At 33.9% G+C, this 13,530-nt stretch overlaps 2 protein-coding genes across 3 annotated transcripts; one reads left to right on the top strand and one right to left on the bottom strand.

Moving 5' to 3' along the window:
* The first annotated feature begins 1,663 nt into the window (after window positions 1-1,663).
* LOC100796909 (1-aminocyclopropane-1-carboxylate oxidase 5-like) lies at window positions 1,664-3,527 on the top strand. Its single transcript, NM_001289374.2, has 3 exons — window positions 1,664-1,871; window positions 1,955-2,181; window positions 2,612-3,527. Exons 1-3 carry the CDS (start codon window positions 1,770-1,772, stop codon window positions 3,207-3,209), a joined length of 927 nt encoding a protein of 308 aa, NP_001276303.2. The 5' UTR covers window positions 1,664-1,769; the 3' UTR covers window positions 3,210-3,527.
* Window positions 3,528-4,262: 735 nt separating this feature from the next.
* LOC100796381 (NAD kinase 2, chloroplastic) lies at window positions 4,263-10,636 on the bottom strand. 2 transcript variants are annotated; one of them, XM_003523375.5, is made up of 8 exons: window positions 10,310-10,634; window positions 8,144-10,045; window positions 7,208-7,329; window positions 6,959-7,100; window positions 6,639-6,863; window positions 6,424-6,498; window positions 4,944-5,045; window positions 4,263-4,680 (listed from the first exon to the last, which is right to left on the bottom strand). In XM_003523375.5, exons 1-8 carry the CDS (start codon window positions 10,496-10,498, stop codon window positions 4,477-4,479), a joined length of 2,961 nt encoding a protein of 986 aa, XP_003523423.1. In that variant the 5' UTR covers window positions 10,499-10,634; the 3' UTR covers window positions 4,263-4,476. The 2 variants fall into 2 exon arrangements, 1 of the variants encoding a protein (XP_003523423.1); XR_414108.4 differs by lacking the exon at window positions 4,263-4,680 and having other exon boundaries at window positions 4,971-5,045; window positions 6,656-6,863; window positions 10,310-10,636.
* Between the last annotated feature and the right edge of the window lie 2,894 nt (window positions 10,637-13,530).

The following is a 13,530-nucleotide window of genomic DNA, read 5'->3' as shown; positions in this document are numbered from 1 at the left end:
GTCAAGCATTTATAATTTCACGGAAGTTAGGGATTTTGGCCCGTGGTTAGTGGTTACCCATTGGAGAAAAGGAGAAGGAGAAAGGGAGAGGAAGAATGGAAAATGACTCTGCGACCTTTGCAAATGCGGTTTGAGAATGGCACACTATCTGGAACAATGGACTGCGACAAACAAGAGAAAAGAAAAGACTTAACATTCTATTCTATTTACATTTTTTATTTATATTTTTTTGTAAAAGAAAGAAAGAATCCTACTCAGCTTCACCTATAAAATAATATGAATGATTGAAGTTTGGGATCAAACCATGAGCGCTGGCACTAAACAGTTATTTGTCTTCACATAATGATGATGTTGTATACTCCAGCGTCGCGGCCAGAACAGTATGCTGGTCCCATATATATTTTTGTTTACAAATGCCATGCCAGTGATGCAATCTCAACCAATTTTTGATTTTTGACATTGTGAAGTACTACAAGTACAGCCATGGATTAGTTAAGATTGTAAAACTCAAATCCTTAATCAGACGCCAATATCATCTGTTTGCTCAGAAATGTATCCTAACATTCGGACAATAATTGGAATCAAATCAAGCCCCAATAGTTCACCAAGTATTCTATTATTCACTATACATTGATGTTAGTTTTGATCTATTAGAGATCAGTGACCACCGCAAAGAGGAAACTAAAAACGATTTGATGTTGCCATGTTATGCTTAATAATTACAAAAAGGAAAATATCAACTATACTGGAATGTCAATTGTTAGAAGTTGACAACGTTATTAAATTAGAGGTAAATGATTGTGTAAGTGTAATTAATTAATTATATATTGAAGCCTTGACCCTGCCCTTCCTTGCCCCTAAAACTATGGCCGCAAATTTGTGTATTAACAGTATAGTATTCGAAATGGCAATGGTCACAAAGGAGAACGTCATGTGTGAGTTCATTGGTAGTAGTTCTACAAAGCAATGTGGGGTAGTCAACATATGATTATATTAGTCGGCAGAGATTTAAACTATACGCAAAATGATCGTTTTCAAAGTCTACAAAAGGATAAATTAATAAGAGTATATTATTAAGAAGATAAGAATTTCAGATGAATGAATGGTACTGTTTCCTTCATACTCGTGAACCAATACCAAAGGAAAAAGCAAATTATCTCATGATTAGTGATAGAGGAAGTCATATTCAAATGATTCATATCGATTTACCAAAGTAATATACTTTTGCAATGGTTTAATGAGTTAATTGGGTTGCTTTTAACTTTTTTAAACAACATAAAATGAAGTCAAGCACAGTGTTTGACACGGATTGATAGTAATTATTAATCAACAAACAGATCTGTTACTAATAATAAATTAATAATCAAGCCATGCTTGTGTGATTAATCAAATGAGTTAATTGATGGTGGGATAATTAATAAGATGCATCACCTGAAAAGGAAGGGGCCTGTGTTGTGGACTTGTAGGCTAGAAACAAGCAGTAACTCCCAAAGCAAGCATTGACATTATGAAAATTCTAATTAAATGTGTCACCGTCCGTGACCTAACTCTAACGGCTGCTTACTTTAAAAGGGAACGTACACTATTGGTTGAAATCCAACTATGTATCCAATAAGGTGGGAAGTTTTGCTATAAATATGCATAGGTACCTCCCATTGAAACCACAGCACAGCAAAGCTAGCCAACCTTAAACAACCTTGTTATCTCTCTTTCACACTCACTTGTACTCTTATCTCTTTTTCATAACTTTTTTTGTACCTTCTGATCTAATGGCAGTTCCAGTGATTGATTTTTCAAAGCTCAATGGTGAAGAAAGAGCCAAAACTATGGCACAGATTGCTAATGGATGTGAAGAGTGGGGATTTTTTCAGGTACGTATCATCATTTATGTTAACAATGAATGGCTCCTAATATGATTTTATTTACATATCAAAACTCGTACTTTGTGTTATAGTTGATCAACCATGGCATTCCTGAGGAACTCCTTGAGAGGGTGAAGAAGGTTGCTGCTGAGTTCTATAAGCTGGAAAGAGAGGAGAATTTCAAGAACTCCAAATCAGTGAAGCTACTAAGCGATTTAGTCGAAAAGAAGAGCAGCGAAAAGCTGGAGCATGCGGATTGGGAGGATGTTATCACTCTCCTTGATGATAACGAATGGCCAGAAAAAACACCAGGCTTCAGGTATATAAAGTAAATCAACAATTCTTCATACTAAAAGAAAGTCAGACAATAACAAAAGCCTTATCTCAATTGGTGAAAAAAAAAGTCAGACATCACATAAAAAAATGATATTTCATATAAGGTAGGACACCACCAATAATTTCATACACACTCTCTTCTACCATACTTGCTCTTATCCACAAGAAATTAATGCTCTTATCTACAACTTTAAGCAAATTGAAGTAAATCAGAATTCAATCCGTCTTATTCTTGATGACTAAAATTGGTGATTTCACCAAAACATGGATGACATGAAAGGGAAACCATGAATTTGAAAACCATGGACAATGACCAAAGAACATACTAATTAAGTGGTGTCATGTCATGAGTCATGACACAATAGGTAGAGCATCAACATGAATGCATAGCTGACTTCTCACATGGATGACAGGGAAACCATGGCGAAATATCGGGCCGAGCTAAAGAAATTGGCAGAGAAAGTGATGGAGGTGATGGATGAGAATCTTGGCTTAACCAAAGGGTACATCAAGAAGGCACTGAATGGTGGAGATGGAGACAATGCCTTCTTTGGCACCAAGGTGAGCCACTACCCTCCATGTCCCCATCCAGGGCTTGTGAAGGGTCTGCGAGCTCACACCGACGCAGGAGGCGTCATCCTACTCCTCCAAGATGACAAGGTTGGTGGCCTTCAGATGCTGAAAGATGGGCAATGGATTGATGTGCAGCCTTTGCCAAATGCCATTGTCATCAACACTGGTGACCAGATTGAGGTCCTGAGCAATGGTAGATACAAGAGTTGCTGGCACAGGGTTCTGGCCACACCAGATGGGAACAGAAGATCAATTGCCTCCTTCTATAACCCTTCATTCAAAGCCACCATATGTCCTGCACCACAACTTGTGGAGAAAGAAGACCAACAAGTGAATCAAACTTATCCTAAGTTTGTTTTTGGTGACTACATGTCTGTCTATGCTGAGCAGAAGTTCCTTCCCAAGGAACCAAGGTTCCAAGCTGTTAGGGCCATGTGAGAAAAGCAACTTGCTTTCTTGTAGAAAATGCTTTTGCTCTTCCCCCCCCCCCACACTTTTTTTATTTTTGAAAAAAAATAACTTCATCTTTAAGGGTCTTGCTACTATAAGACATGCTTGATAGTAGCAAAGGATATACCATTTGGTTATCATTCTCTGTATGGATTTCTCCAGAATCGAAAACCCCCATGGGTATTAGTCTTCCTTTCTTTACAATTTTGCTTTATTTTTCAGTGTTATGGGGGGAGCTAGTGTGCATCCATGCTTGTATTGTGCAATAGTTCTTTTAAATATATTCTACTCTAAAGTTGTCCACCATAAAGTTCTCTTTATTCTTCAGTTTGTATACTGTTGCCGTGTTCTGGTTTCGGTTATAATCCACATGAAGTAGAACAAACGCAACTGTCTCCATGTCCTGTAATATTTTCTAAAAGGCACCCCCTTAAAGGACATAACCACGGAGCATATATCTTTTTCAACACAATCAATTACAAAACGTTTTAGGACAAAAAATTGCCACTTACCCTCAGCAATGTTATGGAAATTTTTAAGTATTATATTTTCTTTTACTTTTGGCGAGGCATCATAACAAGTTTCATAATTGATTTCAGTTACACTATTTCGCTTGTTAAGTAGACAAATACAGATTTTATAAGTCACCAAATAGCCAAACATTTTTAAATCTCGAAACCCTTTCAAGGAAATACAGTAGTAAGTACTAAGGTAAAGTTTCTGTGAATCCAGTCACCCGACAGAAACTGTAAGGTCGATTTTCTTCTTCCTAGGAGCTAGGCCATTGCTAGATGAAAAATATAAATAAGATGGCAAAATTTATATTTTCCAGAAAGCGTATGTTGAAATAGAGAGAGAAGATCTAAAGAGAATGTAAATAGGAGTCGGAGAAGTCTCTAACACTTTGCGTCTTGTATTATTTATATTAAAATGTGGCTAAGTGCAGCCAAATAGTACTAGTAGTATCTAATAATGAGAAGAAAAAAAAAAAGTCTATGGTCAGGCAGACAGTGGTGATACTGGTGAACTTTGAGACCCATCTGAGATCAACAATTTCCAGCTTTAAATGTAAATATACAACAGCCTCTTGCCACAATAACATGGAAAAAACATTGGCAAACCCTATATTCTCATGGGAAGCCAATATTAGAATTTGGTAGTAACTAATATACTATTACGATAGCAAAGTTCTGCAATCTTAATGTATAATCTGTACATGAGAATAGCGCATCTCAGTTCTTCACTTTTATACGCTTTATAGGGCCTTTTGATCAAGCCTTTCATTCCAATTTAGGCAGCGAATCAAGCTATGAAACCAATCACCAGTTTGGTCAAACTTGTTAACTGTTGGAAGTGGATGCTGACTCATAGATATTCGTACTGAATCTCCTCTTGAAAGTTGCTGTCTTCTCTTTCCATCAAATGAAACCCAGGCGTTGCTTCTTGCATCCTCTGGAATCTGTTAATAATAAACCTGTGTCACTCGTATTCTAATCACAAAACCTTAAATCATTAAATCATTAGTTAACCCCTAATTTCCAAATCAAATTAATGTGTCCATAAACTCACTGATTTTTATTACCATGCGATGTTAACCATGTAGCTTTTTCCAATACATGCCTAGAGACAATTTAGCATATTTGAAGGGAAACATTTTTTTTTTCTTTTTCCATAGAAGATGCATCATAAGCAATGAGACATACAGTGAGTAACTAACTTCACCTTTAATTCAAGTTGAGCAGAATCTGGAAGTATAACTGGTCTAAATGAGAGTGAATGTGGACAGATTGGGGTAAACAGCATGCAGGGAACGTTTGGATGGACCTGCAGTTTTGTTTTTGCCATTTGAAAATTGAAATAGATATCAATGAAAACAGTAATTAATTCAGGTCAATTTCATACTGTTACAGTGTAGTTACCATGCCATTAGAAGATTCATGCACAAATAGAATTTAAGAAGTTATACTAAAGCAAATTATACAAGACGACTTCTGAGGTTTCCATACTAATTTAAACTTTGTATGGAAATTCCTTGGATAATGACTTACCTCGCCATCCACAAGTGGATCAAAAGTTTATTGCATTACATCTTCAGAGTCGCTTAATATTTCTAAAGATGTTTACTATTCCACTTTCACATGATACAAGCCACACACAAAAGGAAGCATAAAAACAAGAGCATTTTCTTTATGGAATAACATAATGTAAGTACAGATTATAAGAAACTTCTTTTGGGGGAGGGAAGGAAGGAGAGGATGACTCTATTTAAAAAAATTCTTGATTTCATAAAATGGGGACAAACTAAAAAGGGGTTTTCAAAGGAAGGAAGGGGACTGCATTCAGGTGCAGTTATCTGCAACTCGCTCAGCTTTGTCAATCACCAAAATTTCCAAAGTAGTTAAGAAAAGATTGATGATTACAACTTAGTTAATATCACTAGTTTCAGTCTCCTTAGAACATAATATCTCATATAGTTTCTTAAGCTGCCTGTTGTAAATAGACACTAATTTAGGATAGAATCTTCCTGTATATATTCAGAATATATTTGTAATTATTAGGATAGATTTTATCTTTCCTATTTTTTCTGTCTTTCCCTTAATATGTTTAGTTTCCATATTTACTTTAATAAGTTTGGCCGATAAAAGGAGATATAAGGTAGACTTAGTGGTGAAGGGAGAAGTGAGGGGGGAGAATTCGTTGGTTCGAATCCACCCACTAACAAAAACTAACAAACTAACAATTAACATGTGACGATAAAAAAAAAAAGTTTGGCGATAAATAGGGATTAAGTTTTCATATTTCCTTTAATAAGTTTAGCCTATAAATAGGGATTAGTGCTTGTATTAAAAAATATCCAATAATATTCAGCTCCTCTCTTTTCAAGTCTGCCACTTATAGTGCAATGCAGTTAAAGTAGGAAGACACATCAACACAATGTTAACCAATAATAGCTAGGGTTTGTAACCATTGTTTACCAATATTAGAAATGTACTAAAACTAACTCAACCTCAAAAGTTAGCTCGTGAGGGAAGGATTGCCCAAGTCTTACAAGGAGTATATTGGCCATATTCCTAGCCAATATGAGACATTAACAATCAAAGTATTCCAAGGCAAGGATATCAAACCAGTCATTCTAATTATTTTAGTAAAAGATATAACTCAAACCATGCTCCTAACAAATACAACTCTGGCTCAAGCTTACCATGGAACCTCCAGCAGCTGTAGAATAGGCAGTGCTTCCAGTAGGGGTGGCCACAATGACTCCATCACCTTGTACCTGAAAGACATGATAATCATCATCATATAGAAGGAATGACACTGCTTCCAAAAGGTGTTTAGAGATGGTGAAAGCTCTCATCACCGAATATAAAAGACAGAAATTTGGTGTACAAATAACAAATACATGATCAAACATGCCTTGGTTATAAGTCTACCATGTTCATAACATTCGATCTTTGAAAGGTATGGATTAGAACCCCGATCAACAACAACTTCATTGAGAATATCAAATACTTTCCCTGGTACAGCTTTACCCTTACGAAAAATTTCACATCGGAGACGCATTCTGAGAGTGATGTACACTCCATCTCTTGTACTATTACCATGGATAACTTGTTGTAAGTCCTGCTTGTAGTCTTCAAACTAGAAATAGAAAACAGAATTGAAATCAAACATATGGCTGAAAAGATACCAGCATTTCCTTATGGTGAAATAAATGATGGATTTGAAAGACATACATTATGAGAAGTCAGAAAACCAAGGGAACCAAGGTTAAATGACACAACAGGGGGAATAGCATTTCTGAACAGATTTGAAGCATGCAGTATAACACCATCTCCCCCCAAACATGCTACAAAATCAACTTTCTCGTGTAGATCACTGAATCAGAGGCATTAGATATGTTAAGCAACAATTTAATGAAGCATGAATTTAATATAATGGGAAAAAAATAAAATTGTTACGCATAAATTCACAAATTCCAGTACCATGTATCCTGAGTATAGAAGGTCTGAACAAATCCAAACCCAGGAATTCTAGCAAATATATCATGCGCATCAGGTTCCACAAAAACATTCATTTTCTCTTGGTAATAGAGAAAAGAAGCAACCTGTGGATGAGATACAGAAACTCTACTGAGAATGAATTTAATCAAATTAATTACAAAAAAATCAGAATAAATATATAGTTTCCAAAAGAATAACAGAAGTATAAAATGCTGTTAGAATACCAATCAAAGCTCAAAATAGCATTCCCCAGTTCTCAAATTCCCTAAAAGATTTGTTTCCTAATTTTAATTCCTTTGTTACATAAGGAAGAGATTAAACATCTTGTCTCTAGCGCACTTTTAGTAATAAAAAAAATCCAACCATCCCCAATAGAATTCCATGCATAAAATTCCTCTGGTCCATCTTTTGAAGTTTACATCTACAATCCCATCAATATTGATAAATCAAATCTTTTACTAATTGATATTCAGCTCTCCAACTCTCTTATTAGGAATAATCATTAGATATAGAAACATGAAATAGGCAAACAAGATGTCTATGTCATAGGTTTTCATGAAGAACATCAGAATACCCGATGTTAGGATTAATATGAAAATTAATAATCTCTGAAATCATAAATAACTCAAAGTATATATGGAAAGCAATGTCAATGCTTGACATATGATGCTAAATCATTTTCAAATAAAGTATTCCCGTTAAGCTCCTTCATAGAGCAATTAGCACCTAGCCTGAGCCCTTATCTAAATGCCTCTCCCCTCCCCACAACAGGACTTGTCCCTATGTATACCAAAACACAAATTTGATCCTAAACATCATTGTTAGAAACTCTGATATCTAGGCTATTGGAAACCAAATATGCCTATTTTTCAATGGCTTGGATGCTTCTTAGAGCTGGAAAGAAAAAGAAAATATTACCTCTCTAGCTTCTTCCATGAGATGCTCTCCTGGCTTTTTCAACAGTAACACAGTCTTTGGCGTAGTTTTCCACATAAGCATCTGTTGCTGGGTGCTAGGATGAGTAAAGGCCAATGAGGATTCACTCACCCTCTCTCTGGCACAAGAAAATCCATCTGTTCGTACTAAGAACATCTCTGCTTTCTTTCTTGACTGCACCCTTACCACCCCCGTTGATGAGGCACACATGTCCCCTTCAATGAGCCCCAAGTCTTCATCAGATAAGGCTAACCCAGCCTTATCCTTATTAACTCCAATCCTTTGAGAGTTAGTATTGACATTATCAATATCATTGTTCACAATGGTAGAGAAATTGGCATCACTCCTGTAATACATTTCCCCTTCACTAAATCCATTAACTGTTGTCCTAACAGAACTGGAATTATTCAAATTTACTAACTTCCAATTGCTACCAGATGGATAATCCACATGAGCTGACCCATTGGAACTTTTTTCAGGATCCACAAGTTTAGGTTCAGGATTCCTCGAATCTGGCAGGCCTTCCAATCTTTTACCCTGATGACTGAAATGTGAGGGCTTTGGAATCTGTCTACTTCCCAAAAATTTGGACATCTCTTTTTTGGAAAAGATATCAAAAGGAGGAACTTGAGCTTCTAAAGGGCGAGTTTTTCTGGAGAAAATTGGAAAAGATCCTTCCCCAGTAGCAGCAGTGGCTTGTGATGAAGCAATATCATCAGGACTAAGTTCACTTAAGGCTCCATTACTTTGTGTTTTTTCATTATTCTTCTTTAAAGAGGAACATGAGTCAAATCTGCTAGCAGAACCATGTGTTGCACCCAAACCCTCTTGCAGCAAATTAGTATCTTTTTCCAGGGAGGATCCCTCGGCAATCATTGAGTCCTGCAGCTTTCCAGATCCAATTGTATAATATGATGACATGTCATTGGAAATAACTGCTTGATTAGAAAAAAACTGTGATGCAGGGCGAGTCATGTACTGCCTCCATCTGGAGACCATGGCAGATGTTCTCCAAACTCCCTCCTTACTATGAAGATACATTGGTCTTTTGCTGCAATCTGAAACATATGATGCAAACCTCTCAACCTGTTCCATCGTAGGTGCAGTCCTAACTTTAACAGGGATTCTGACCAACTTGATACTTCCAGATGAAATAGCATCACACACAGCTGCTTGATAGAAGTTATCTTTTACATCCTCTTCTCTGAGATCTATGATAGTTTTATATCCTTTATCCAGTAACCACTTTAGGCCTTCCTCTGTTACCTGCCCGCCCATGCAAAAAGCTGCTTCAGATTCTTTGGAGTCCATGTCCTCTTTTGAAGTGAATAAATACACAGGACTCCAATTCGCAAAGATCTCAGGAGACGGATAATCCTCCCCGCGAGGAAAGCCAGAATCATAGCACACATTCTTCAGTCTCTGAAGTTTCCTCCACACATCCAAGCTCCGATCATCACCGGGAATAAAATAGTTCTCAAGAGCAACATGCAAGCTCTCACAACACTTCTTCATCTCACTTCTGAAAAGGGCAAGTGGGGGGAGCGTATCCTCCATCATGCCAACCTCTGTCGAACGAAAGGGAGTCCCAATTGAAGACCTTCCAGAAAGAACATCCTGCCTCCCACCATTCACAAGGGCCACAATGCATCCAAGGACAGATACTATTTTATCCTCTAGAAGCGGTTTCTCATCCGAGAGAACCTCGTAGGAAACACTGCATTCACCAGTGAGAGGGTTACACAAGGCATCCATTAACGCAGAATGAAGCCTCTCAGAACTCCTAAAGATCCTACAATATGCCTCCACTTCAGCAATATCACCTGGAACTGGACCAGTCCATGGCAACCGTGATGGAGCATGGGACTGAATGGAATTCAAACTCTGCAAATGTAAACAAAAACATTTCAAAAAAAAAATTGAAAAAAGAATATCAGTCTGTAGTGAATTCATGAATGCATATAAAAATACCCCTAATGTGGTCATGGAAGATTTATTTACGCAGCATCAATTGGGTCTTCAAATAATTATATTTTGTCATCATATTCTATTAATCAGTAAGTAATCGTGATGGAAATGGAGGTTTTACTTAAAATTTTGAAAAAGTGTTAACAGTGAAACAGTAAAGAAGAGAAGAGTTAAAGAAACCTGAGAATCCAAACCGAAATTGAAGGAGAAAGAGTTGGAAAGTTGGGCGGTGACGAGGTGTGTGTTCCTCCGCAATTGGAAGCGGAAAGCCAACACTCTGGCGTTGCCAGAAAACACAGACACGAAGGTGGGAGTGATCCGGTCGACGGAGAACACCATGTGACACGTGCAGAGACTGCGTGCCAACATGGGACCTCACCAACACAAAGAAAAGAAGGACCTCGTTGGGAATGTTGATCGTTTGGATTTGGATTTGGATTTGGATGCCAAGGAATGGAGGAACCCGACATGACTCCTTTACTTTGATTTTGATGTACACTGCCCTCATTGACAGCATGACATTATGTTAATTGTTTTTTTTTAATTAGGTTAAATTACTCATTTAATTTGTATCATTTTATAATTTTTATATTTTATAATTTTTATTTTTTAGTTCTTATAATTTTTGAAAATATTTTTTTAGTTTTTATAATTTATATTTTATTCTCTTTTAATTTATGTAATTTGAAAATTATTTTTTTAATCTTTATAATTTACATTTTAATTTTCTTTTAATCCTTATCATTTGAAAATAGTTTTTTTAATTCATATATTTTATATTTTAATTCTTTTTTAGTCTTTACCATCAAAATGTGAGTAATATTATCAATTATAATTAATTACAAAAATATTATTAAGTAATTCGTAACTAATTTATCGTAAGATAATTTGTAATAAAAAATAGTTAATAATTTATAATTAATTTGCAACTAATTATTTTTATATTTTTTTAATAAGAATTAAAAGGTAATTAAAATACAAATTATAGGGACTAAAAAAATCACTTTCAGATTAGAAGAGAATTAAAATATAAATTATAAGAACTAAAAAAAATACTTTTAAACTATAGGGACTAAAAGATAATTAAAATGTAAACTATAGGCATTAAAAAATCATTTTCAAACTATATGAACTAAAAAGATAAAAATTATGAAATTATAGGGGACCAAAGGAGTAATTTAGCCTAGGTATAAATTATTAACTATTTTTTATTACAAATTATCTTGCAATAAATTAGTTACAAATTACTTGTTAATATTTTTATAGTTAATTGTAATTGATAATATTACTCTATTTTGATGCTAAGAACTAAAAAGGAATTAAAATATAAAGTATATGGACTAAAAAAACCACTTTCAAAATGAGAACTAAAAGAGAATTAAACTGAAAAGGAATACAAAAAAATCATTTTCAAGCTACAGGACCTAGCAGAGAATTAAAATGTAAATTATAGGGATTAAAAAAATCACTTTCAAACTATAGGAACTAAAAATGTACAAATCGTGAAACTATAAGGACCAAATGAATAATTAAACCTTTTAATTATTTATTTAGTCTATTATTTTTTTAACCATGCTAATTAGGATTTTTTATTTCTTAATGAGATGAGAAATGATACTTTCTTAGTTAATTATGGAATTAATTTTCATTTTGGAACGTAATTAGATTTAAAATTTTCTTATTTCTCTTAAATATGTCTTTTAGGATAATTTAACTCAAGTTTGATAAATAAATTTAAGAGTCAATGAGTCTTATTCATTAAATAATCTTCTCATTTGATATTACATTTAAGAATCTGTCTCTTTTGAAGAAAAAATAAAATGAATTAGATTCTTTATTTCAGTTATTAATGAACATTGGTTATCATTTTTATGTCTTATTTAACTATGTAATTGTGAAAAATGTAATCATAGACGTGAAATAATGTGGTTATTGAGTTTATTAGTATTAATGGTTAAATTAATAATTTAGTTCATATAAGTTATTTTACTTTAAAAGTTAGTTTATGTATGAAAAAATTATAAATCTTAATTCTTTTACTAATATAAATTTGTCTACATAGTTATATTTTTTCTTAACCTCATTCATTTCTTCATTATTTGAGTCATACTCTCCGTCATCAATCATAAATGCTTATTACCTTAATTTATATTTCAAATACTAATAGTTGAAATAGTGAAAGATACAAGAAAAAGACATCGTAGAAGCAAAACTAAATATTGTTATAAAGAAGTTTGGCAAGATTGTAAAGAATTTTGGCAAGATTGTAAAGAATTTTTTTATGTGCTAACATGTGTCGTCAATACTTTCCCCTTAATTTCGTAGGCATCAATGACACTAAGGATGTAAACACAAGTCTCTCATCTATAATTGCACCCTTAGATTTTCAAAGTTGATATCAACCATGGGATAAAATAAAGGTGATAAAAAGATATAAATTTAAAAAAATAAAAAGGTTTACGACAAATATATATATATATATATATATATATATATATATATATATATATATATATATATAATAAAGATATATAACACCAATGATTGTGATAGTCATGGTGGTGATAATAATAATAGTGATGAGATTGAGAGTGTTGATAATAGCGACGATAGTAGTGGTAGCAATGGTGACAACAATGATAATAATGATGAAATGATGGAAACAATAGTTGTAATGATAGTGATGATAATAGTGATAATCGTGAAATGATGATGCTGACAACAATGATAACAATAATGATAATAATGACAAAAATGATGGTGATAATAGTCATGATGACAATGACAACATCAATGGTAATGATGAACTGATAATGGTGATGATGATAACAAAAATATTTTTTTTTAAATTAAACCAAATTTAGAAATCTTTTTTTTATTATTTAAAAATGAATGTAAAAATGTTTTAAATTGAGTTAAAAATCATGAAAAATGCTAACAACATTCTCTTTATGATTGGCTTTTTTTTTTTTTAAATTATCGATTTTGATATTTCATATCTAAATCAAGAAAAAGAATCATTAAGTTCAATCTATCAAAATTAATGATTATGATTTTTAACAAATTTCAGTCAATCACAAAAAGAATGTTAAAAAAAGTGTCAAAGAGAATCTCACAAGTATTTTCAAAAAATATTAGAACTTCAATTTTATCAAACACATTTTCTTTTAAAAATTACATTTCAAAACTAAAAACCAAAATCTAACAACTATCCCGAATGGACTCTTAACTTTTTTTGTGTGTGTTTGCATCACTGTTTTGCCATCCATCGCACACATTCCTAGGGCACCAACCATGACTGAAAGAATTCGTAAGATCCACGTTAAACATGGTTTTAACGTGTATTCAAACACACACTAACTGATCAAAAATTGCAAGCGGAGTAGAGAAGAACAATTGCC

The sequence above is a fragment of the Glycine max genome, chromosome 4 (assembly GCF_000004515.6).
Source record: "Glycine max cultivar Williams 82 chromosome 4, Glycine_max_v4.0, whole genome shotgun sequence".
In the NCBI taxonomy this organism is placed as follows: Eukaryota; Viridiplantae; Streptophyta; class Magnoliopsida; order Fabales; family Fabaceae; genus Glycine; species Glycine max.
This window is presented reverse-complemented; position numbering and strand designations above follow the sequence as displayed.